We start from the raw sequence: 24,685 nt of genomic DNA, 5'->3' as shown, positions 1-24,685 counted from the left end.
AAGGGTGTTACATAAGTTTGTTATCCACCCATCATTTCCATTTTCTATCTATGAAGCGACCTTCAATCATTTCATCCCAAGTTAATAACTTTCACAGCAATGATGACCACTGACCCATGTCGAATTCTCTATTCTTTTTTTTTTTTTTTTCATTTTTGGGCTGGGGAGGGGGGGGGGGAGGGGGGGGGGGGGATTTTTGAACCAGACTTGCTGGGCTAACTGAATGCCGTATGTTTAAAAAAAAAAACAGAACATGTTGGACATTGATAACAATAGCAACCGTCTCACATCACCACAGAAAACATTTTTTCATAATACATACACTGCATTTAATTGATAATCAAATGACGTTCATCTTTACCCACATTTCCAGTCTTAACAGTAGTAACAAAAAATGCATCTGAGACGGGGTTTTTTTCTTTGCTTAATCTGAATAGAAGATTCATTAAATGCCATCATTAAAACGATACTTTTTTAAGTAATTTTACGACCACATTGCTAATTTGTATACCTTGGAATTAACAAAAACTAACAAAAACAAGGTTTTCTATTCATGATTTTTGTTTTCTATTATCTATAGCATTTTCGGGCCGATGCTATCATGTTTAAAATATGTCTCTAAGCAACCAAATGTGTATGAAATTTTCTGAAATAATACATTTAAATTAGAAACAAATGCGAGCATTTAATTTTCGGGCGCGTAATTTCTTTTCACATGTATACAACATGACAAAGTGTGTTTTATAAGATGAGAGAAATTTAATCATCCATGTTTCATTTTTGACTGCTCCCTCTCTAATTTGAAACGCATAACGATAGTGTCACATTTCAAAATTTTTGACACAAAACAATAATTCCTATGTGTCTATTTTGTTTAAACAGATATTGAGTTACTTCATCCTCACAAAAGGGAATTATATTTTCTTCGATTTTAGATTTAGATATCTGTACGTATTAACTGAAAATCTCATAAATTGTTTTTAATTATGACACATAGTTACAATTCAGGAGTTACCCAATGAGCCGACTGAAAGGACCGAGATAAAACAGGGCCGTATCTTACAAAAGCATCTAACTATTACCATAGCAATATTTCATATTTTCTTTTAAAAATCACCCTGTGTTGTAAATGATTTGTCAGATAAAAAGAGTTACAAAAAGATCTAAAGATCGCGCAGACGACATTATATCATCTGCTCCGGACTCATTTATCGTTTTTCGCATTTATGTCCAATTCGATTCCCTCCCTTGAGTTATAACTTGTTGGAGTTTTACGAGTGAGAAAAAAAAGTATTTATACTAGATGCAGATCATTAGGTTTTTACCACATCAAAGCAACAAAAGTAGGAAAGTCTTATGACAGGGTTCATTTAAAGTATTACATAACGTATCTCTTGTGTCCACGGAATAAAAGCAATTTACCAATGGCCCGCGGGACCTTTATTGATAATAGTGCGAAAATAACAATATGTTTTGTATTCAACTATGAAATGCCGACTGATACATTCTCTGTACTCTCCAATATTTCATTTACCGAGCCGACATGGCTATTCACACGAATAATTGAAGCCTGGGATCAAAACCAATCAAAACACGCGATACAATTTGATTATGATAATCGGGCTACGATATTGATAATCATATTTCAGGCATGCGCAGTGGGCTGTTATGTGAATAAATCAGAGAGAAATAACGTGTGCTGTTCTTATTATATTGACAATTGAATAGATGTATCCAGCTTCTTGAAAATGTCTCGTCGTAAGCAGGCCCGACCTAGGCATGTGGATGATCCCGACTTAGAGTCGCCGGCAATAGCGGCTAACTCAGTCGGTAAGAAATAAGGACTTCTATTTATATTTTTTATTTTAGATAAGGTTTATTAAAATAGTGTACATAACTTTTGAAAGTGAAAGTTGCGCGGATATGTGCGAAAATTTATATTAGTGGTGAAGTTTTTTTTAACTAAAGTTTATTTGCCGACGGATTTTTATGGCATGAAGTGTTCAGAAATTTACGAACGTTGCTTCCTTGCTTTATCGTTGAAGTGCTGGCATTCGGTTTTATCGGACTTAGGAAAGAGACGGATTTTGCGTTAAGAGAAGAGCGTGTTAAATCTTTTATACTTAAAGAATTATTTTTTTTTTTTGGTTTGTAAATTTCTCGAAGACGAGGAAAAGGGATACGTCTTTTAAGAAAGACAGGTAATTAAGGAAAAAAATATTTTCTGTGTGTAAGTGACTGGTACAGACGGTAAATATATATTTTTATTTTTTATTTTTCTTCTGACATTTCTGCCTTTTGGGGAGTTTGAATTTAAAGAGTTTGAAACAAACTGCTTATGTCATTATATTTCTATCTTATAGAATGTTTCAATAAATCTTATATTATTTTTATCAAAATCTGTGAGGACATTTTCGGTACTCTTGAAATTGACTATCTCACTAATGACATGTTTCAATTACACTTCTTTCTATCGTATGCAGCTATTTCCGTTAAGGAGCTCTTTAAAAAACAAAAATTAATTGAGACCCCCAACTGATGCAAATTTTACTGGAAAATACGGAAGAAGAAAATGGTAATTTGTTCGATTGTTCTTTGCACGTAAATGTTATTCTAACGGTGTCGCCGTTTGCACGTGCAAGCTGTCGGGTGTTTATTGATGGAAGTGAGAACGTCCTGCAAAAGTAAAATTAAAACTTTCTCTGAATTTGTCAGGTTTTCAGTGAAATGTCCAGGAAATAGTTAATAACAGGGTAGCAGTTTTAGAATTACTTGAGAAATTTTATGTACGAACTTACGAGATTATGATAATTAATATGGATATATATGCACGGTAGTGAAGATGTATGTACAAACTGTGTTTATGGAATTAATAATATATGTATAAACTGTGTAAGTTTTTTAGTGTTTATGGAATTAAATCTAAGCTTTATTTTGTGTAAACATGCACATTCTTTCTCTTATTTTCATAATTATTTTTTATCACTTGCCATTGTGTAAAACTCAGAAGTCAGATGAGATGTTTATTTACTGAATTGCTCTTTTTCTTTTCTATCAATGATATTAACAATAATTGAAAAGATTCTAGCTTTTTACCTAAACAAATGGGGCATTCACAAAGAATTAGCAATCTTGCTCAACAGCCCAGAGAGTTGTTTTAGTGATACAATGTATAGAATTAAAATACTTTAAGCAAACAATCTTTCCATTTTCATATTACTGGAATATTGACATAAGAGTCAATGTAGGTTTTATGCTGAAATAAATACATTTTCTTATCATTACTTTAAGAGATAGTATCTTGGTGTTTTCTTATAGTGATGTAAAATTACACAGGATTTATGAATATTATCAAATTAATCCTTTATTATTATATATTGGTTCCACCGCTCCATTATATACGGTAAATGTTATCTTAAATTATTATCTACATTACATAGATTTTTAGTTTCATGTGATCTTTGTTATTTTTGATTTTTATAAACGATTACCTCTGCATTATTATTGTATAACATTGGTAATAACAAAATTAATAAAAGTATTTTGATGTTAAGGAGTTGACATTATGCGCCAGAAAGTTAAAATTAGCAAGATAATTTTAGATTGTTTTTCTTAAAGTACTTCCTTACATGGCCTTACAGATTTACATTGTAGAACATTAATTTGTAGTGATATATACATGTATTTATGAATTTTAGAAAGATCTCTGATCATTCTTTCAAAAATAAGTTTTTCTTTTTGTTTAATTAAATTTTATATTGCTTGTATTTACAAACAGTTTAATTTTTTTAGAGAAATAATTTTTGGTAAAACAAAAGCTGACAAAAAATGAAATTGAATTTAGATAAAATTTAATTTTGAAATATAAGATGATATTCAGGTTTTAACAGTATAATTAAATTCCAATTTAGAGAAATTGTTTCGGAGAATTTTGGCTCAAGGCTGCATGTAATATCTAAATCTTAACCTCTGTTAGATATGTGATATCAAGGCATATCTCGCCTGTGAAAGGAAATTGGTATGATGCAAGAACAAATCTTAGATTTTTTTCACTAAAAGATAAAAAAATACAGTGTTACATGCTGTTATGAATGTATACCCTAGATCAAAGCAGTTAATACAGGGGGAACTTTAGAACAAGACAGACCAGCCATTATACATATGACAAGAAGTTAACAGTTATTCAATAGGGGATAAAATGAGTCCCTTATTAGAGTGCCTATCCTGACTCTTTGTTCTTAAATTGCTTTAGCCAGATAATATCATTTACACCTGTATAAAAGCTGTGTGATAAAAGGGATCAGGCCCCTAAATCCTATTGAATGTAATTAACATGGTAGATGACTATATATAATTGAAATGTAAGATAACCCAGGAATATTATCCCCTTACCAAAATCCTGGAGATAAATAAGTGATTTTGAGACTGGTTACAGTAAGATAAAATAAAGATTTCAGACTGGTTGCCATTTCTCTCATCTTGGCTACCAGTATAGCCTGTTGTTATGTTTATAATACATTTATGAAAAACAAATCTTTAAAAATATCTAAAAGAAAATATGATTTCAGATGTATTTTACTAACCTTATTGCTGTGTAAAAAAATGAAAGACTTTAAGTCATTATTTGTTCTTTCATTTCATATGAAACGTTGATTCAACTTTTTTCTTTTAAAAATGTGTTATATATATATGCACAAATTTGCTAAATACAGCAACTTTTTAGTTGTACTATTAAATTTGTTCCTTTAAATACTTTTATTTTGTTATTAAAACATAGCTTAATTTTGATTTAATAAATTACCCACTTATAATTCTTATCCAAAAACAAAGACTTTCATACGAAAAATAAAACAAAAGATGAATGGTTTAGTTACTGTTAGATATATTTCTTAAGGTAAAATACATACCGATACATATAAAAAATCAAAAGAAATATTTTCGGCGGTATAATTTGAATGATTATGATATTTGTTAGTCAAAATATATTTGCCCAGGAGCGTTGTCATTTTATTACGTATTTGGCCTTTAATTATATTTTTCATATAGTTTTATTTATGTACAAAGCTAGAAAAAGGACTGTTCAAAATTGGTATATTTTAATTACAATTAGGACCTCTAATTGACAGATGATTACTTAATTGACATCAGTATTGAAGGGTGTCATTTCAGCCAGTTTGTTATTATTTCTCTATTTCCTAGAAGTGTCACTCATGCCATAATTCTTGGATGTTATGCCATAATTCTTGTATTATTATTGTACAAATATTTACTATTCTGCTGATTGTTATTTTTCTCTCCTTGAGTAGTGTAATGTAGACTCCCGTTGGGAGAGCACTTAGGTTAGTCTGCAAGTCCCTGTGGGATTCATTGTATATCTTTCACCAGCTTCTCTTTGATTATCTTAGTCAGTAAGTCCCTGTGAAATCCACATTAATTTATTGTGAGAAAATAATTATTCCAAAGGACTTTAATCATAAGAAATCAGAAGATCTTTTTGCTTTTTATTTTGTCTTAACAAGATTGCATGCAAAATGTAATTGTTCTTTGGCATGAGGCAGTAAGGTATGATTCTTGTGCATGCATTCTCCTTAATTAATTGATTATGTAAGATGCTTGGCCCAATTATATAATGATTAGTTTGACATATGGGTGCATTAAGGAGATATAACATCATCTACAGGTGGGTTAATTGATTTTCCAGCATCCCTCCATTGAAGCCCCTTGTGTATTTTATAGGGGATGAATGATTTAGGGCCAATCAGATTTATAACTTTGGTCTCTATTCACAGAGGAAACTGAACAGTGGGCCGATTGTAACAGGTTACTGGATTTATTATGTAACAATGCTAGTAAAAATCAGACTTCTAACTGTACATGAAAAGGTTGATTGACATAAATAGGGTCTGGAAATTTTCAGAAATAGCCACTGTTTTGTGTAACATGAATTGAAAAAAAAGATTAAAGAAGCCGGTTCACCAGTAAAGATACCCTTTTCATTAATAGAAATAATTAATTATTTCATTATTCTGGGAACAACATCTTGTGGGTAAAATTTTATAGATATAGCTCCAATGGAGTGTGTACTAATTTTGTTGTTTTTAATAGATTTTAACCAATGCTGTGCTTAGTGTATCGATGAGGACATGACGCTTATTATTCATTGCCGCTGCTTTTTTTTTTATAGTTGTACTTGTCTCTTATAATTCTAAAATTGAATGGCCATTTACATGTGTTTTTAATGCTGTGATGTTTATTTATTTGTATATATTTGATGTTTGTAAATGGAGGAGACTGAAATAAATAAATAAAAAAATTTTGTAAACAAACTTGCATAATATAATAGATCAGTAATTTGAAGGAGCGAGTTCATTTGTCAGCAGTGTTTGTCACAAATTTTTAGTTTTGTTCAGACTCCTGCAGTCCAGATATTATTTTTTTGTTTAAAAGCTTTTTGCCTCCCACAAACAAAGCACTGCTCATTATTCCTTCATAAGTTTGACAGTGGTTGTCCAGGAACTATTTTAAGCAGCTGTATACATCAAGAAAAAAATAGTTCCTGCCAAAATCATTCGACTCTCTGACTGGCATAAAGCATCAGAAATAGTTATTCTTATAAAACAAAGTTGAAATTAACATAGCTTGTCAGGCCATAAACCATATTCTAGAAACTATAACTGGCATTTTTGCAAAAGATGTCATGTGAGCGATGGTAGCCTAAAGATAGAAGGACCGATAACACATTGATAGATGAAAAAAGATTGTATTCTATACCCTCATAACTTTATCGTCAGCTGTGAGTTTGGATCATTTTGAAGACGTTTTGAAAAATTTTGACAGGAACAATTTTCTATGATTTGCGATTTTGCGTCATATGTATTAGGTTGTCTGTTCCAATTGTTTTCTGGGAAAATTAGAATAGGGGAGCAAGAAAAGTAAAAATGTCAAAGATTTTTATCAAGCTGCAACTCATATGAGCGAAACTGGATAAAGCCTTTGCAGTTCCGTATAGAACTTGGCAGGAAGAAATACTATCTAGCTATACTACGAATTCTAAAAGTATCAAATTGTTTCAAGATTTCTGTTCTGGTAAGGACTTTATGTACTATGTAATATTGTTTCTCATTTTTTATTTTATTGATATGTGGCTATTATAGTTTTTAAGTGTTTATTATTTATAAATAACTTTTTGGTGAATGCCCAGGACCATTCTGGGTCTTAAAAATGGTTGAATTTGCGTAAACATTTTATCAAAAGCAGACAAAAACTTCATAATCTTCTTTCTGTTGAGTCTGGGCATCGAGTCTGCACAGGAAAAGAGAACGACAAACATATTTACCCAATTAGTACTTTTTTAGCATAAAGAATATGAAATAGAATAAAGACATGACGCTGGTATGTCAGAGTAAGATTATTGGCGGACTTCTCCAGTCAATGTCTGTACAGAATTTTGATAAAATTATTCGATATGCATGAGACAGAAGATCTGATCAGAATAAATTGTTTCCCAGAAAACTTTCTCAGTAAATATGACAATGGAAAACCGTAAATGAGTTTGATCATTGTCTGCGAGTATTGTTAAGACTGGTTTTCTTTTTTTTCGGAACGTTTTATAGAATAACGTATTATTGAATGGTAAAAAAGTTTTTTTGGCTTATTAAATGCTTCACATTTTGTTACAATTTTAAAAATGACCTTTTCTTTTTTTGTCTCTCTTTTTTTAAGGGCTGTTTTAGTGAATTTAATTCGCTATATTTACAATTTAATGCCTTTTCTACTGATTTGATGTAAGAATGTGCAATAAACCTGAAAAAAAAACAACAACATTTTACATTATAATTACATTGGAGAAAAATAGTAACGAAGGTTGGGTGTCCTTATTTACTTAATAGGGATTCATTTATGCGGGCCTGATTGTCTCTTTCTTAAGATTTACAGAATTTATACCAAGAAAAATTAACCCTTTTAAAGACATTCACTGTTTATAAAAGTAATATTGTGGGGAATATTTCAATTTGGAAGACTGTTCTAGACTTGTTTTACTGTATTTTTATATCCTGTTTGATTGAGCTGTTTTCTTGTCTTAAACTTTAGATGAAATTTTAGATTTGCACTAGCCACCCACTACCTAGCTGGGGACAACATCAGGCAGAACATTTCCAGAATTAAAACATCATTCCTGATTGATTCTGTACAGTGGTTTCTCAATTTGATTGAAACAAACTTTAAATTTACCAGGAAAGATTTTAAAGCAACTGGCTTACAAATGGAATGAAAATTTTCAATATCTAATCACAGTCACATTTTGAAACTTCTTGCATAGAAAGACACAGACTGATGCTACTGTACAGTTGTGAGTTTGTTTATAATTTGAAACCATTTCAGGCTCCAAAAAACAAAACTTTGTGTTATTGGGACATTATTGAAAAGAATTGCATATCTGAAAGTTTACACCAAATGCTTCTTTAACCCTTAGCCTGCTGCAGGCGAATTTAACAGCCTTTGCAAACAGCTTGGAACCAGATCAGACGCCGATTAAATCGGCGTCTGATCAGGTTCCAAGCTGTTTGCTACCCTGACAATATTTCTTCCAATTTTGGAGCAAATTGAATGAACTTTACAATTGTAGCAGACGACATTTCCAGCAGACGACAATTTATCTAGCATGCTAAGGGTTAAACAAAAGTACAATTTTTAAAGCAGTTTGGGATAGTAAGTTCATTATTACCCGATATCTGTAGTCCAGTTGTTTTATTTTTTCAAAATGGTTCAAGATAGTTGCAAGTTTGCGTTTGTGTTCTAGTTGCTTTAATTTTTAGGAAAGATTTAAGATAGTTGTATTTTCAATGAATATGTGTGATGTAGTTGCTTTGATTTAAAGTACAATTCGAGTAAGTTGCATTTTTAACCCAATATCTGTGATGTAGCTGATTTAATTTTGAAAGCAATTTGAGACTGCTGCACTTTTACCCAATATCTTTGATGTAGTTGATTTAATTTTTAACACAATTTGAGACAGTTTCATTTTTACCCAAAAATTGTGATTCAGTTGCTTTAATTTTGAATGGTTGCATTTATACCCAAACTGTGTGAGAAAGCTGCTTTAATCTGGATCTGGTTCCCAGATGTTTTACTGTGATATAATGTTGCTTATTTATGGTTGTCAGCTTGAATCAGTGTGTATTCAGGTGTACATTTCCTTCTTTTTAATTATTTAAGATGTTTTTAAAATATTAATTTCACCATATTACAAAAACGGTTTTATTTAAACAGTGGGCTTGTCATAAATTTCGGATGTAACTTTTAACGATACAAAATAGTCATTTGTATCAATTTTGAACTCTGTATGGGAAAAAGAATGAACCTGGGTATAAATGAGAATTTTATTTCGGCATTATGAAAGAGTATATTTCGTTAACTTGAATGGGAAGAATTTTATATGTTATTGAAACCTCTTAGAAGGATATATAATTGTTCTACTTTGTCGAAATTTTATACCTTACTCCTATAATACCATATTCTTAACTCGATTTTATTGTTGCAATTTCTGAAAAGGGACAATTTTGTCAAAAGACATCAACATAAATTATAAAGAAATGATGGTCATAAAATATCTAGGGGCGAATATAAAATCATGCAATAACTGTAGGCACTTATTTATTGAGAAATATCAGAATTAACATTTGCAAAATAATAAGATGGTGGTATTGTTTTTGCCAGCTGTGCAGTTTGCAGGACTGAGAATATCAATTTAATGCTTTGGAAAAAGTTCTAGTATTTAAAAAGTGTTTTTAAAGAGTTCCTGTCAACAAGTTTTTATAGTTTGTTTTTGAAAGTAAAAGTACAGTTAGCAAACAGTATTTCTGTTATGGGGAAAGTAACCTTTTTGGCATGCTTTAGAAATTACCCAGTGTTCGACAACCTTCTGTGAAAAAAGCGTTTATCATAAGGGTGTACAACATAAAAATTATTCGCAGACTTTGAATGATGTATTTTAAATAATAATACAAAACTTTCTGAAAATCATAGAAACTGCTTCTGTAGTTTTCGCCTCGCAGAGAAAATTCACTTTATTATCTGCAACAGACACGAATATTGTTCCAATTAATTAATGAAGTTATCTTTCCGAGATCTAAATTATAAAAAAAAGTACCGGTACTTCAAAAGGAAACACATACGAAGTTCTAACTGCAGTTCAAAGTGCAGAATTCAGGGACGTCTATTGTTGCTAAATGTTTTGTTTTCTATTTTATTGAATGTTGGTTTAGAATTCTTATTACAGTTATAGTCAAATAGTATTTTTATTTCTACACTCGTGTTGAGTGACTGGCATGTATTTAGATATTTCATTATCATTTATAAATCTAAAATTGTCATGTAAATTGTTAGAAAGGCACATGATTGTTTTATCACACGTCTGCTAATAATCCCTTTGTAGGTAGAAATACCATGAAAATCAAAGGAGCTCTGCTAGTGTGTTATGATGCAAAATAAATGCAAAATATACTCTATATGATACTGTAAAGCAGTGAGGCAGCTGCTTTTAACAATATAATGTTTGAATGAAAAAGTAACTTCAAAGGAAAATATTTTGAAAGGCAGGCTGTATGTTAAATAGCTTCCAGTTAATTCAGTCTTATAGCTCATACATTCTGCATATTCCATATACATATGAGCCGCGCCATGAGAAAATCAACATAGTGGGTTTGCGACCAGCATGGATCCAGACCAGCCTGCGCATCTGCGCAGTCTTGTCAGGCTCCATGCTGTTCGCTAACAGTTTCTCTAATTGCAATAGGCTTTGAAAGCGAACAGCATGGATCCTGACCAGACTGCGCGGATGCGCAGGCTGGTCTGGATCCATGCTGGTCGCACACCCACTATGTTGGTTTTCTTATGGCACGGCTCATTAGATTTTTGTTTGGGATAGGTCTTTTTCATATGTAACCCTTTGGCATCATGGATGTTTGAACCAGGTTCCATAACTCTGACATACAGTTTACAAAGTTATTTCCCCTTTTTACTTGGAAGTATAACTGAAAATTTCCACGAAAGCTGGTTTCTCAGAAATTTCCTGACAGATTGTGTACAAATTCCAAACAAGGCTTTTGCATCATCAAATTTCATCATTCATTTTAACAAAATTAGGTCCCCTTTTTGTACTTAGATAAAGTGTTTGAGTCTAAGCTAGTTAGTATTGAAAGGTTCTTATTGCTTTATGATTCTGCAGCAACATTTTTTATATTTGTTGTTTAAAGGTTTTGAATATATTTGATCAGAAGTTTTTGAATCATTTATTTTTTATTACCTCCCTTTATGACTCTGAATTTATATGTCCATGAACAAAACTGAAAGTACTGCTTTTCTATCTGTCATTCTGTATTTGAACAGCAGCTTTATCTGTTCTTAACATAAAATTGAATGTCTAATGGAATTTGAATAGAAGATTGTAATATTTCTGGTAGTTAAAGGACACTGTCCCTAAGAATAGGTTTTTGTTTAAATTAATGTGAACACTGATGCTCCATTAATATACCTGTGTCCAGACTGCTGATAATGTAAGCACTTGTAATATAAAAACATATAACGAAATCTTGCTTGTACACATACACATACACATAATGAAATCTGCGTCTGTATTATAGGAAATAAGCAGATGTTTGAGTACAGTAATCAGAAATTTCATCTATATTTCTAATCTGTAAGTCCTTGATTTATAAGAAATTTTCCATGTTATGTTGATTATTTTAACACCTGGATCTACGGATATCTTCCAGTTTGATCAGTATTCATTTTGATTTAATAAAGACAATGGAATAAAATTGTAATAATGTGTATAACAGACCTGGTGTCAAGTTTATTATTTTAATTTTATCTCTTTTATTGTGTTTTGCACTTGACGGCTGCTGATTTAGATGTCATATCCATCGGAGGAAAATGAGATTAACTAGACTCTACTACAGAAATAGCTAAGTCGTTTTGGTTTTGAAATCTCATCATCCGTTTGGTCTTCCCAGTACTTGTAGTTGTGCAAGAAAGGTCAAGGTCAGTGAATACCACCACCTTGCCCCTGTCCTTGTGAAAGAATTGTACTGGAGTGAGGTGTGGGTGGGGAATCGTGGGGGTGAAAGCAGGAGATGGTTTTGCTGGAATTCCCAAGCTACTCAGATTTGATGTCAAGCATACTATCCTTTAACAAGCACTATCCACAAAATTCAAAGGTGCTCTAGGTCAAGTCCAGCAATGTATATTCCCTTTTGTTCAAGATGACTGGCCAGTGTGTCTAATTGCCCGATTAAAGGTTCAATTATAATATCCCATTGATCTGTATTGTGCCCAATTTCATATCATGTAAATTGATACCTGTGATGAATTTGTAAATCTCTGATTTGATTAACTTGATTTGTACTTAGTTAGTGTTTCTTGATTGAATTAGTATCAATTTCAACCAATTTCATACATATTACAGAGATATGCATACTCAGTCTTTCGAGAAGAAAATATGAACAAGAATCATGTTGTTTGTAATGCTATGGTTGTTTGCCTGTTTAACCTTTACCCTTCTAAACTTTTAAAATGGACTGGTCCATCATTCAGTTTTGGCAGTACCATTTCTTATTTAAAGGGGTGTTCATTGAAAATTTATTGACTGAGTAGTGAACAGTGCAGACCAAGAAGATCAGCCTGCATGCTGATCTTAGCCTGCACTAGTTGGAAAGGCAGAATCACTTGCCGCCAGCAGGCTAAAGGTTAAAGGTGGTCAATCATATATAAGCAACATTATATGAGTATAATTGGTCTTTTTGTCCCTCAAATAAATTTTTAACAACTAAAAATGTCATACAGCAGGCTATTTTTGTTGATTTCAATGCAATTTCTAGTTTTACATTTACATTTGATAGATGTTTGGAAATTAAAATGGTGCATAGCTTCGGAATTCATTATTTTCAGTCTGTCAAAATATTAGGAAAGGGAGGTAATAATAATTTTGCAAGCAGAATAGGAAATCTAATTTTAAAAATACCTCAAGTGAAGATTAGACATGAATTAAGAACTCAGTGAACACAAATTAGCATAAATGATTAGTTGTTTAAGTTTTGAACAAATCCATCTGCTTACCAAAATATGATTAACCACCTTTAAAGAGAACATGAGATGTTTTTTTTGCAGTATTTGAAAATATTAAAAAATTAAGTACTTGAATAAAATATAGTTTGAATATGATATTTTCTTTGATTTTGAAATTAACTAGCTTATTTATGCTATAAATATTTTTAAATTTCAAAAACTAGTGGTAGAATATTTGTCAATGGTCGCAGTTGAGAAGGAATTTCACCTAGACTATTAGTCACTTGCAGTTACCAGAGTTACAGGGTTTGACTGTACATTTTTTTTTCTGGAGAAATGCTGTTCTTTTGTCACTGTCTAAATTAATCGGGTTTAATTTTCTTGACGACATAAGATTAAAAAAAAAAACAGATGTAGGCAAGTCTGTCCTGAAGCCAACAGTTGATTGGAACTAGTTTTAATTTCATTTACACCAGCTTGAGAATAAATGTTTAATGACCGGCATCATAATACGAACATCATCATCATCGCATTATTATAATTAATGCCAAATTATCGCCAAGCAATGAAATTATTTCCTAATTAAGACCAAATTTAAAGACAAACATTAAAAAATGAACAGAGATTTGATTAAGGGTCTGGCAAGTAAGTGGATTAAATTCGCTGTCGTCTTCTGGAAGTTTGACTTTTTTTTTATACTCTTTTGTCTCTTTCATCAGAGAGAATGTTTGTATATGAATTACATATGAAAATTGTTTGCACGAGATTTACATGCAAGATTGACATGTGTTTTGGTTTCACCATATAAGACTGATTGTAGTGTTACATGTAGTTGACGGAATCTGTGGTGTTTGGATCGTATGCCATAGACGTTTGATTTTACCCATTAAATGTTTTACTCATGTTTGGTGTTAGACTGAAATTTTAGCATTTGAGCATTTCAGCTTTGTTGGTTTACTCTTTAACCTTTAAATAACGAGAAAGGTATTCATCCTTGGACTTCAGGATCTGCCCAGTATTGAGACACGTAAGATTTTTTATATCAAAAGATATATATAATCAGTTAAAGGCATGAAAGCCATTTAGTTTGTCTTCCTGTATGCCTAACTTTCAAATTTAAACATTTGAAACGGAACATGAAAAAATTGCTACCAAAAAGAGAAGATTAAGAAAACGGAATCTAGGGAAAAACAAAACAGGCAAACTACATAAACAAGCTTCCTACAGAAATATTGAAATTATTCTAACACAGTTGACAGCTTCTTTTGAGAGCACAACCAAACTTTGAAGTGGTATAATATATACAAAATAACAGTTTCTAAAATTAACAATTAAACAGTATCCAGACCTGTGGAAAAAACCATGTTCAGATCTTCGGCTGAATAAAATATATTCTGACATTAGCATTAATGCTCATTGTTTATTTCTTCAAGTTTAAACAGAGAATAACAAAAAAATAATTTCAGTTACATTTCAAATTCTTCTATATCTTTTACAATTGAATAGACCTCTTGAAGTTAAGGTTTTGTAAAAGCATGTGTTCTCATTGTTTATGCAGCAACATCTTTTACTTCGCAAAATTTATTACGAATTACTGCCAGTTCTAAATTAATGTTTACGTGAGCCGTAAGAATTATTTTTGAAAATTTCCTTTCCAAAAAGGATTTTTGTAACACAATTAGTATATTATTTATATCTGGCTAATGTCATATCAATGGTAGCATGTATTTCTTGTTTCAGAGCGAAATGGAAAAGAAATTGGTCGGGGCATATTGTTTATTTCATATTTGATTAAATTTATTTTCTGATTATTATAAGATATCTGCCGTGTTCGTGTTTCCTTTTATCTAGAATGAGTTATGTTAAATTATGAATAATGTGGATTTTATCACTGGCAGATAATGTGTTTTCATCGGCAGGATTCGTAGTGCAAGAATCACGTGCAATCACGTGCAGTGATATGAAGATCGTAGCAAATTTTTTTAAATTGATGAATTATGAGATCTGAAACTTGGCTTTAGGTGAAAGAGAATAAAGTTAGAAAGGAGAGAAAGTTTAACCTCAGTTATAGATGCTGCTGTTTGTTGTCTCGAGAAGTTCAATTGCATAAAACTTGCGGTGCCTTGTTGAATTATTGAACATGATATGCTTTCAAACTTTTGAGTAGTGGTTTTGATATGGTTTCTTGATAAAGTGAAGTTAGTTTGGTATACAAGTCTGTTGCAAGGATGGCACCTACTTTACAATATTAAAATGTAACATAAATCTGCGAAACAGTGATTGACTTTTATACTGAGAACAGTATCTTCCTAAGTACAGTCAAGAATTGCCTCCCCTTGAATATTGAACCCCATTTGTTTTTCTCCTTAAGGACATGGTTGAGATTGTTTCTGAATACCTTTAGATACAACAAAGAAAGTTAATTGATTGATAGTGTTCATTTTGATGCCATAAATCATAATTTAATAGCAGTTGAACACTATGTTACCAAAAAAACCCAACTTTTTATTGTACTAAATGAAAAATGTACATGAGAATTAGATATGATTCACTTTGTTCCCTGAAAATACCAATATTGATGCCTTGACCGGTAAAATGATAATGGCCCCTTCCCCAGTCAGCTAGAATCTTCTATCTGCACAAGAATGAGAATGGACAGCATAATTCACTACACCATCATTCACATGGTTGTTACTTGTTGCGAAATCATCACAATATTAAGAAAAAAATAGATGATAAAGATTTCGTTGAATGACTTAATTGAAGCCTTAGGTTACGGCGTTATGGCAGACACATACAATATTTATCATTTAAAATATATTCAGTCATCTAGTCGGGCTTACTTCAAATGTTTGTCATAAAGGATACATAGTTTAACCTATGACTTATTTCTATCTTTCATATTTCACGCTTGTCATATTTCATTTTTCTCAAGCGATTAAACACAAATATACAAATTTTTGTGTCAATAATATTTGAAGGGAGTTTTTGATTATAAAATAACATGCTCACTGATGGTTAAATTATGACAGCTGAAATACTAAAGAATATATTTGAGACAACTTTCGTACAAATATTCAGTTTTTAATATCCAAAATACAATTACCATACCAGAAGTTTATGAGGTTGTGCTGGCAAACACTTATTTTTCAACATATTAATGCTTTGTGTCCTTTAGATGAGTTAGTTTAGATCTTTTGTTGTAGAAATATTTTTAGGTCTGTATAATGGTCAGTTAACTCTGCTCATAATTTGAGCCGCACCATGAGAAAACCAGCATAGTGCATTTGCGACCAGCATGGATCCAGACCAGCCTGTGCAACTGTGCAGTCTGGTCAGGATCCATACTGTTCGCTAACGTTTTCTCTAATTGCAATAGGGTTTGAAAGCGAACAGTATGGATCCTGACCAGACTGCGCGGATGCGCAGGCTGGTCTGGATCCATGCTGGTCGCAAATGCACTATGTTGGTTTTCTCATGGTGCAGCTCATTTATGGATTTATGACTACTTTGAAACTCCAAATGAAACAGAGTAATACAGGATTTAAGATTTGGGACATTGTGTTTTGCGTTCCAGGCAAATAAACTTGAGATTGTGGAACATTCAAAAATCTCTAGCTTCTGACTGGCCACTGTGTGCAAACGAAGTCATGTGACTGACCATTGCCATTGTTGCATTCTGAGGTTGGTAACCAGTCTGCAATGGAATGCTTTCTTTTTCAGTTACAGATTGTTCACATTTTCACCATTTTTTGGGATATGAATAAAGGTTTAATCTAGAGTAATAACTAAAAATAATGAGAATTTCAGCACTTGGAGATTTGCAAATTAAAAAAATTGTAAAATCTCGTATAGATTTCTATATAGCTTTATGTACATTATTGTATAAAACACTGTAACCAATTGTTACAGCTGGGGTATAGATAAGTAAAACACAGATTGAGTGACATTACAAAATTAAATATGTAACTTGTATTTGTTACTATTATTACAGTACCAGTTTTCCCAGAAGGAGCAGCAGACGTCACAGAGAAACTAGAAAACACAGATATACTGGAGAATGGTGAAGACATACACATGAACAAAGACAGTCAGCAAGGTATACAAACAAATGACACACAAAATGTTTCATCTCATTGTCCAGTTGTATGTGTAGACCCTGGCATCACCAAGGTTAAGGTCATTGATGATTATGTTCCATCTCTTTACTCAGTTGACTGTATAGACTCTGGCACCTCCAAGGTCAAGGCCATTGATATTTTGTCTGCTGAGCATGTAGTCAGTCAGCCAATCAGAAAACAGGTTACATTTCATAGCAGGCTTTTCACTGGTTGGTTGGTCACATTTTCATTAGATGCATAGTTGACTCTTGTATGACTTAGGGCTCTGGTTTTGGATCTGTGTTGAAAAAGAACACTTGTCAGAGATATGACATAACATTTTAGGAATTTATTCACTCATTAAGTATGCTGCAAAATGAGATGTACCTATAGGGCATTTGGAAAACTCAAGTTATATTTTGAAGTAAATCAAATATCTTGTTGCCCTATTAAGTGTGCCTCATAGTTTAAATGATGTACATCAGTGGTCAAGTATTATTTTTAACTTACCTCTGCAGAAATTCTGCTTTCCTCACCAGAGAGAGTTACATTTATTTTAATTTCATGCAGGTCTGTTCGCTGCATTACGGTTACTTGAAATGAGAGTTATTTATTCTTTGGACATCACCTGTAACTTGAAAGTGTAATTTCATCAGTTGTAATTAAGTGATAAACTGATTTTCTTGAAAAAAATGCAGTGATTTTGAATCTATCTAGGTGCAAATTTTGGATAAATATGGTATCAGATGCTGCCAAACTACAAAACTTCTCAGAAATTATTAAATAACGCTATTTGTGTGACTTTCTGAGTTTTAATTACTCGATTGATATTAAAATATATTTTATGAGCTTTCCCAGATATAAAATATGATATTCTAATATTTGATAATTCACATATTGCTTGATGTATGGGTATAAAAGGGAATATTTTATGAGTTGATTATATGAAAATATGATATCAGTTTATGAGGGCTTCTAATCTGAAAGGAAGGTTTATAGGCATGATAATAGTTAGTTTAATTAAGAGATGAGATTTATGAAATATTAATTCACCAGATGAATCCTGATAATGAACAAATGTGCAGAAATTGTAACCTGCAGAAAATATTGAGCTATTACAAGACAGAGCTTTATAAATTGATAGAAAACACTCTTGTACTGGGTTTTGCTGAATTTATGTGTTAATTTATATATGAATGGCAAATATTAAGTAAAATGATAAATTTTCTTCTGGACTTTAATAATATTGTAGATAAAAAATAAAACTTGGATGAAAGATGAGGCCATTCTATGTATTTGTCAAGGCCAGACTTTGTATATCCTCATTTATCGAGATTGTGCAATTTATCATGTTTATGAATAAGTGGACATTAATTAGTTGATAAATTAGCCATTTGATATTTTGATGTAGTTTTACATTAGTAAGTAGTATTTCATACTACATATTAATAAAGTTATTAAGATAGAAAGATATGTTAAGGTGGCAGGATACTTTCTTGTCATGCCTAGATTTGAAGATGGCCATTAAGTGGTCGAGTGGCAAGGTCAGCGAATTTGAAACGTTATGGGCAAGAAACCTTAATTCAGGGTGTAGAATTCTTTCATGTGCGGAAGTCATCCAGCCGACTTATTGAAGGTTGGTGTTCTACCTGTGTGCCATCTATGCCTGAGGTAATGCCAAGAGGTGCATCTGAGGTCTTCCGCCACGATCAAAAGCTTTGAAGTCGTCATATCATCTAAAATCTTGGCAGTGTGTGTCTTTATTAAAGTCAACAAAACGCACCAACATAGGGGCCTCTGTTACTGCATGGTTTAGGACAGTCTTTGAAAGTTTGTTTGCAGGTTCTTTGTTACCCTATATATGTATTATTTTGTGATGAGTTCATTGAGTTGACTTCCAGAAAGTCTCTTTTATTTCATCTCTCCCTCTTATATAATACAGACGTAATTAAATTCCAAGATAAAGTAATTGATTCGTGATCTGATATAAATGTTTTCATTTGTTGTTGCACATATGTTGCCCTTCCAAAATTGGTAAATTTGCTAGAGACTGCGGGTATCAGTAATTTATTTTGAATATTTATAATGAATATTATTATTATAATTCTTTAAAGGAACTTTCTCCTTAATTTAATCCATTTTGTCAATGTGCGAAGTGAATTTGGAAGATAAATTCTCTAAACATAATTTTAAGTTTGATAAATGATAGCCATTCGTGATTAATTCATTTCCAAGGTATTCGACCACCTTAAATATTCACTGAATCTCTTGCATGATTCATACAAAACTTGTATTGTTACTGATAAATTATGTAGAAGTATTTATGCGAAAACTTGAAAAATCAAATCAAATCAAAGTGTAATTTATATACAGCTGTCAGCATTTGAAAATATTTTATTGTAAGATCTTTTGTTATAATTTTAGGTCCCTCGTTTCTAACACTTGTGAGATACCTAAGTAACCAAGCCCCACGTAAACGCTATGTCTGAGGCATGCAAAGAAAATATCATAGCTTTGAAAATATATTTTCAAACTTGTCATACACACAAAGGAACTGATATATTTGATTTTTTCAAAGTACGGACCACCAGTAGAAAATTTTTGATGTATAGAGCGATTCTGACAGGATCTCGACTCCGCTGAATAAGTAACGATTAAATATAATAGTTTTAGAGATAGGGGATATTTGATTAAGAATGATGTATGTATCGCTTATTATAATATATGTCTCTGATTTTATATTTAGTGAAATTTATCGATAGAATTATCACCCTAAATGTGCATATTTAGAAAATCTGCCTTTCCCCTTATCTTGCACGATCATAAAGCAGTCTGATCGAGGTTAAAACCGTCGCCATTAAAGCTTTCAGCTTAAAAAGGCGTTAAATTTTAGGATTTTCTAGGTTTAAACATGAAACAATTTACAAGTGTTTATGTCTTTTAATAAAATCTTATTCATATAAATAATATGGGAAATCACGAAAGCGCAGTGGAGTAATATCGTAATTCCCTTTAAGATATAAACATAAAAACTCTGCCTTGAATAAGTCCGCATCTCATACAGAATTTGGTAGAAAATGATACCTTGTTTTTGAACATCAAAGGATGTTGGACTGAGTCATGAATTCAAGATATGTAATAATTTTAGGTTGTTATAGTTTTGATATATGATATCATTTTTGTTATTATAATGAAAAAATACCTTAAGGCTGCAGTTTATAAGATGGAGTACAGGATGTTCAAATATGTAGCAGTTATAGCTAATATTGTCTACATTGGTATTTTTGTTTTTTTCTTTCTGTACAAAAAAGAATGTTATTGACACTAAGATTATGACGTTGATGATGATAACTATGAATATGTTAAGAGGATGATGATGATGATGATGATGGTGATGATTATCATAATGAAATTCATGATGATAGCAATGATGATAGCAATGAAGAACAAGAAGAGGAGGAAGAAGATGATGATAATGATAATGATGAGGAGGAGGATGATGATGATGAAAATTAAGACTGGTTATGAGCAGAATATTTTCATCTCAAGTTTAACCTAAATTACTCTGTAAGAAACAGGCAAGGGTCCCAGCTCACTATGGAAACTTACTTTGAAGTCATACGTTACCTCTATAAACATGAGAAAAACGTTAGTATTTACGTATGAGTCCCTACCCTTTATAAGCAGGATAAAGTATGATTAACCCTTAGCCTGCTGCAGGCGAATTTAACAGCCTTTGCAAACAGCTTGGAACCAGATCAGACGCCGATTAAATCGGCGTCTGATCAGGTTCCAAGCTGTTTGCTACTCTGACAATATTTCTTCTAATTTTGGAGCAAATTGAATGAATTTTACAATTTTAGCAGACGACGTTTCCAGCAGACGACATTTTATCTAGCATGCTAAAGGTTAAGAATTATGCAATTTTAAAATATTATGCAAATGAAACTATTGTAAAAGCTTCTTTTATTATTATTTAATGATTTAAAGCCGTTTTTAGTCCTTACAATTGATGGCAAGTTGATAGACCTTAAACTACTTTTTTCATTTCAATATTTAACAATAGAGTGATAATAGCTTCATATGTGACCATTGTCCAGTCCAAAACGGACAGTACGATAGATCCGCTAATTGGGTTTTTCATTTTTCCTCTGTGTATTGATAATATGATAGAATTGTTATGAAAAAATGCCACTTCTATATGGTCGTTACATTATTATGTATATATAATTCAAGTTTTTGTATGAAACTAAATGACCATTGGGTCGATCTGGCACAAATTGGTCCGAAAATGTTATTATTGAAGCCCCCACCTGTGTAAACAGTGAAAAAAATATCGGAACATTAAATTGAAATTGGATAGATTTATGAATTGTTGTACAAAAATGAAACTGAATTATTTATATTTAATAGAAAATAAATTAACACAAATGACAGACTAGATTCTTTGAATAGGTGTTATGTTGCTTAAGAGACCTGTTTAAAGAGAAGCTCATATAAGATGAGTATGAAAAAAGAATTTACCTTTGGTAAGGCTCTCTGGCAACACAAACTTGTAGGTTTTCATGTGACTGATGATACTGTTTTCAAGATTGTTTCAAGTTCAGCAGTTTCCACTTAGTATTATGTGGGAAAGTTGTAATAAGAAGCTGCTTGTGCGGAAAAGTTTCCTTTTGTTTAGAGAGTTCAATTTTCATTTCCTTAGAAAAATAGTCTCCAAACCAAGTAAATACAGTAATTACTTGTTATTCAGATTCGTAGGGGGCTGAAATCGTTCTCTGAGGTTGCAGAATTGGTTAACAGCACTTCTAGTTCATGCAGAACTTGAAAATTTAAGGGCCTTCAAAAATAGATTTTTATAACACCAAAACATAAAAATGTCATATATCTTTGGCAGTATTGTTTGTAAAATTACAAATTCCTTGTATATATTGGTGATTATGGTTATATAAACAGGTAAAGAATTATTACAAAATTATTTTTGCACCAATCATTAGAACGTACATAAAAATGTCCCAGGTAAGGACAGTGCAATAGTTCGGCATTGTACATACATAACTGACGTGTGAAACCCTGCTGGCCGTTTTAGCACTTTTACCTTTTATATAGATGTCTACAATTTGCATTCCTTTTCATACAAAAGTTTATACTATTGAAAATATTTTACGTTTTGTTATTAATAACTGAAATGAATGGACCCTTTTGTCATGTATCATTGGAGAAATTATGTTTTGACCAGTCTTAATAAATAATGCACGCATCAAAATAAAAGGTACCATTAGCACCAGTATACTAACTCTTAGCAGCTTTTATCCTGAATTAAAGTTTGAAACATTGACTTGGGTATACAGGAAATATTGGTTATTAAATGCATCTTTGCTATGGGCATTCAGAATTATGAAGAAATTTAATATAATTTCTTTAATTCTTAAAGACGAAAACAATTTCAGTTTAAATTTTCATAGTTGCAATCTATGTATCGTACCGCATAAATTAAAATATTAGGGATCCTTTTATTTTTCAGCTTTGAAGTTGGTATTGTGATAATTGTTTTGCATTCCTGTTTTCGCAAGCCAATCAAAAAATAAATAAAAGGATTAAATGAAATGCAAATTTTATGCATTATATTACAAACAATGTATGAATAATCTTACAAAGGAAAATTATACTAATGCTTTGAATTTTAATGAAAGCATTCTCCGAGAGTATATCTCACAGATGATCTAATCGTTTTACGATGCATGCAAATATAAGCGCTCATTTCATTTGCCGATTTCTTGAGCAAACATCAAAATTTAGCCATAGATTTTCATATTATTTCCATTTTGAATTATGTAAATATTTTCTTGATGGAAACATGTTTTACAGCTCCCATTTATGTTTGCTATTTTGCGCGATATCATAAAATAAATACGTTCTAACTCACACTAGGTTTCTTTCGCTTTGTCTGTGGATGTTTGCCTTCTATAATTTAAGATTATCATAGATCTGGTATTGTATAGGACTTAAATGTATAAAGTTGAATATTATTCTGTATGAAATTAAAAGTAAATTTTGTCACATTTTTCAAAGACGTTTAGTAAGAATATGTTTGCTTTTGGCCAGCGTCCATTGTTGAAATCATGCTTTCAGTATTTTAGAATATTAATGGTATTAAATTTGGTAAACAAACTTTAACAAAATATAATGTAATATAATCTGCATTCCAAATATTAAATTTTTCATGGGATGAAATGAAACAAGTTGTGGGGCCTTAAGTTGACTTGATACGAAGAATTTTTGTGACCGAAGGCACGTCTTAAGCCATTCGCCCTTGCCTGCTGTTTCATGTGAGAAAGTTATTATATGTATTTGTTTTTTTGCATAGTCACAAAACAACTGATATGTTTGAGACAATAAAAGATGGTAATCAGGATAAAGAAGTGATTTTTTGACCAAAAAAAAAAAAATGGTACTGAATTAACTTGAAAATTACTTTGACCTTTAATTTAAGTTTCTTAAATAATTTTTTATATCAAACGAAGAAGGTTTCTACCTTATTCATGATTTCTTTACATATCTATACTAATACTGGGAAAAGTGACAGAACTGATGCGATGGACACATGCTTAGGGTTGTTGCGGGCTCAAGCCCGATACAAGGGTCTATGGCATAGCTTGTATTGGTACTGTCTGACGTCTCCGATTATAAGGCTGTGTTCGAAGACCACAGTCAGAAAACCCAAGAATCTGATTGGTTGGGTCAATCTTAATATTGCCATACTCTGCAAGCTTGTAGCCCAAAAATTCCATTCTGAGCAATTCAGATTGTATGGTGTCTCAGTAAGTGAATAACGTTCAAAAGGAGCTAATTCTAAGGTGAGAATTGTGGACTTGAAAACAAAGAATGGTGCATTTCAGTACACTATTTCCATTGCACTGAGCTGCCATCAAAGATACTGGGGTTCATTCAATACTGATATCGTTGCAATTTTTGTCTGAGAAAATTTTATGAGGAATATGGTTCACTGAACTCTAGATAAAGTAGTCTATGTGTGAATCAAAAATGCAGATTTTTTATGAAATATATTGATGTTAGAAAAATATTTTCTTGTCATAATGGAATTTGATTTTTTTTCTTTGAAGAAATTGAAAAGTAGTCAGGCGGTAAAGTAGAAGAACTCATTTTTTTCTGTTAAAGAGGAAAATATTTGATATTTTATAGAAACCAGTGATTACTAAGTGTTAATGAATGACTGGTAGCCGGTTGGTCCCTTAATTTCTACCCATGTTGTTTGTTTAATGGCATCTGTCCATCAACGACTTTAAGATGATGGGGTGTTTGCATATTTTGAGAGCATATATTTGCTTTTAATATGACATATCAAGTGACCACTCATATTTCAGATTTATTTTTTTAAATGGACGTCAATTATAATATAGCCATCTAAAATCCCTTAAAGGGCCGAGATCACTCGACACAATACAGTGACAGCGGCTATCGAGAAAAAAATGACAGAAGATTAAATAGATGTGCGGAAA

The 24,685-nt window shown here is 31.8% G+C and overlaps 1 protein-coding gene across 3 annotated transcripts in view; it reads left to right on the top strand.

The window, feature by feature from the left end:
• The first annotated feature begins 1,666 nt into the window (after window positions 1-1,666).
• Window positions 1,667-24,685, top strand: part of LOC123549345 (sal-like protein 1) — a 95,929-nt gene continuing 72,910 nt past the window's right edge. For 2 of the 3 annotated variants that reach the window (XM_045337366.2, XM_045337364.2), the window contains exons 1-2: window positions 1,667-1,830; window positions 17,060-17,164. In XM_045337366.2, coding sequence (XP_045193301.2) covers window positions 1,749-1,830; window positions 17,060-17,164 — 187 coding nt within the window. In that variant the 5' untranslated portion in view covers window positions 1,667-1,748. Of the gene's footprint in view, window positions 1,831-1,898; window positions 2,202-17,059; window positions 17,165-24,685 lie in introns of those variants that run through there. The other variant, XM_045337367.2, reaches the window with a different exon arrangement.

This window comes from Mercenaria mercenaria, chromosome 6, assembly GCF_021730395.1.
Source record: "Mercenaria mercenaria strain notata chromosome 6, MADL_Memer_1, whole genome shotgun sequence".
Classification (NCBI taxonomy): domain Eukaryota; kingdom Metazoa; phylum Mollusca; class Bivalvia; order Venerida; family Veneridae; genus Mercenaria; species Mercenaria mercenaria.
The sequence above is the reverse complement of the archived record's forward strand: the minus strand, read 5'-3'. Positions and strand labels throughout refer to the sequence as shown.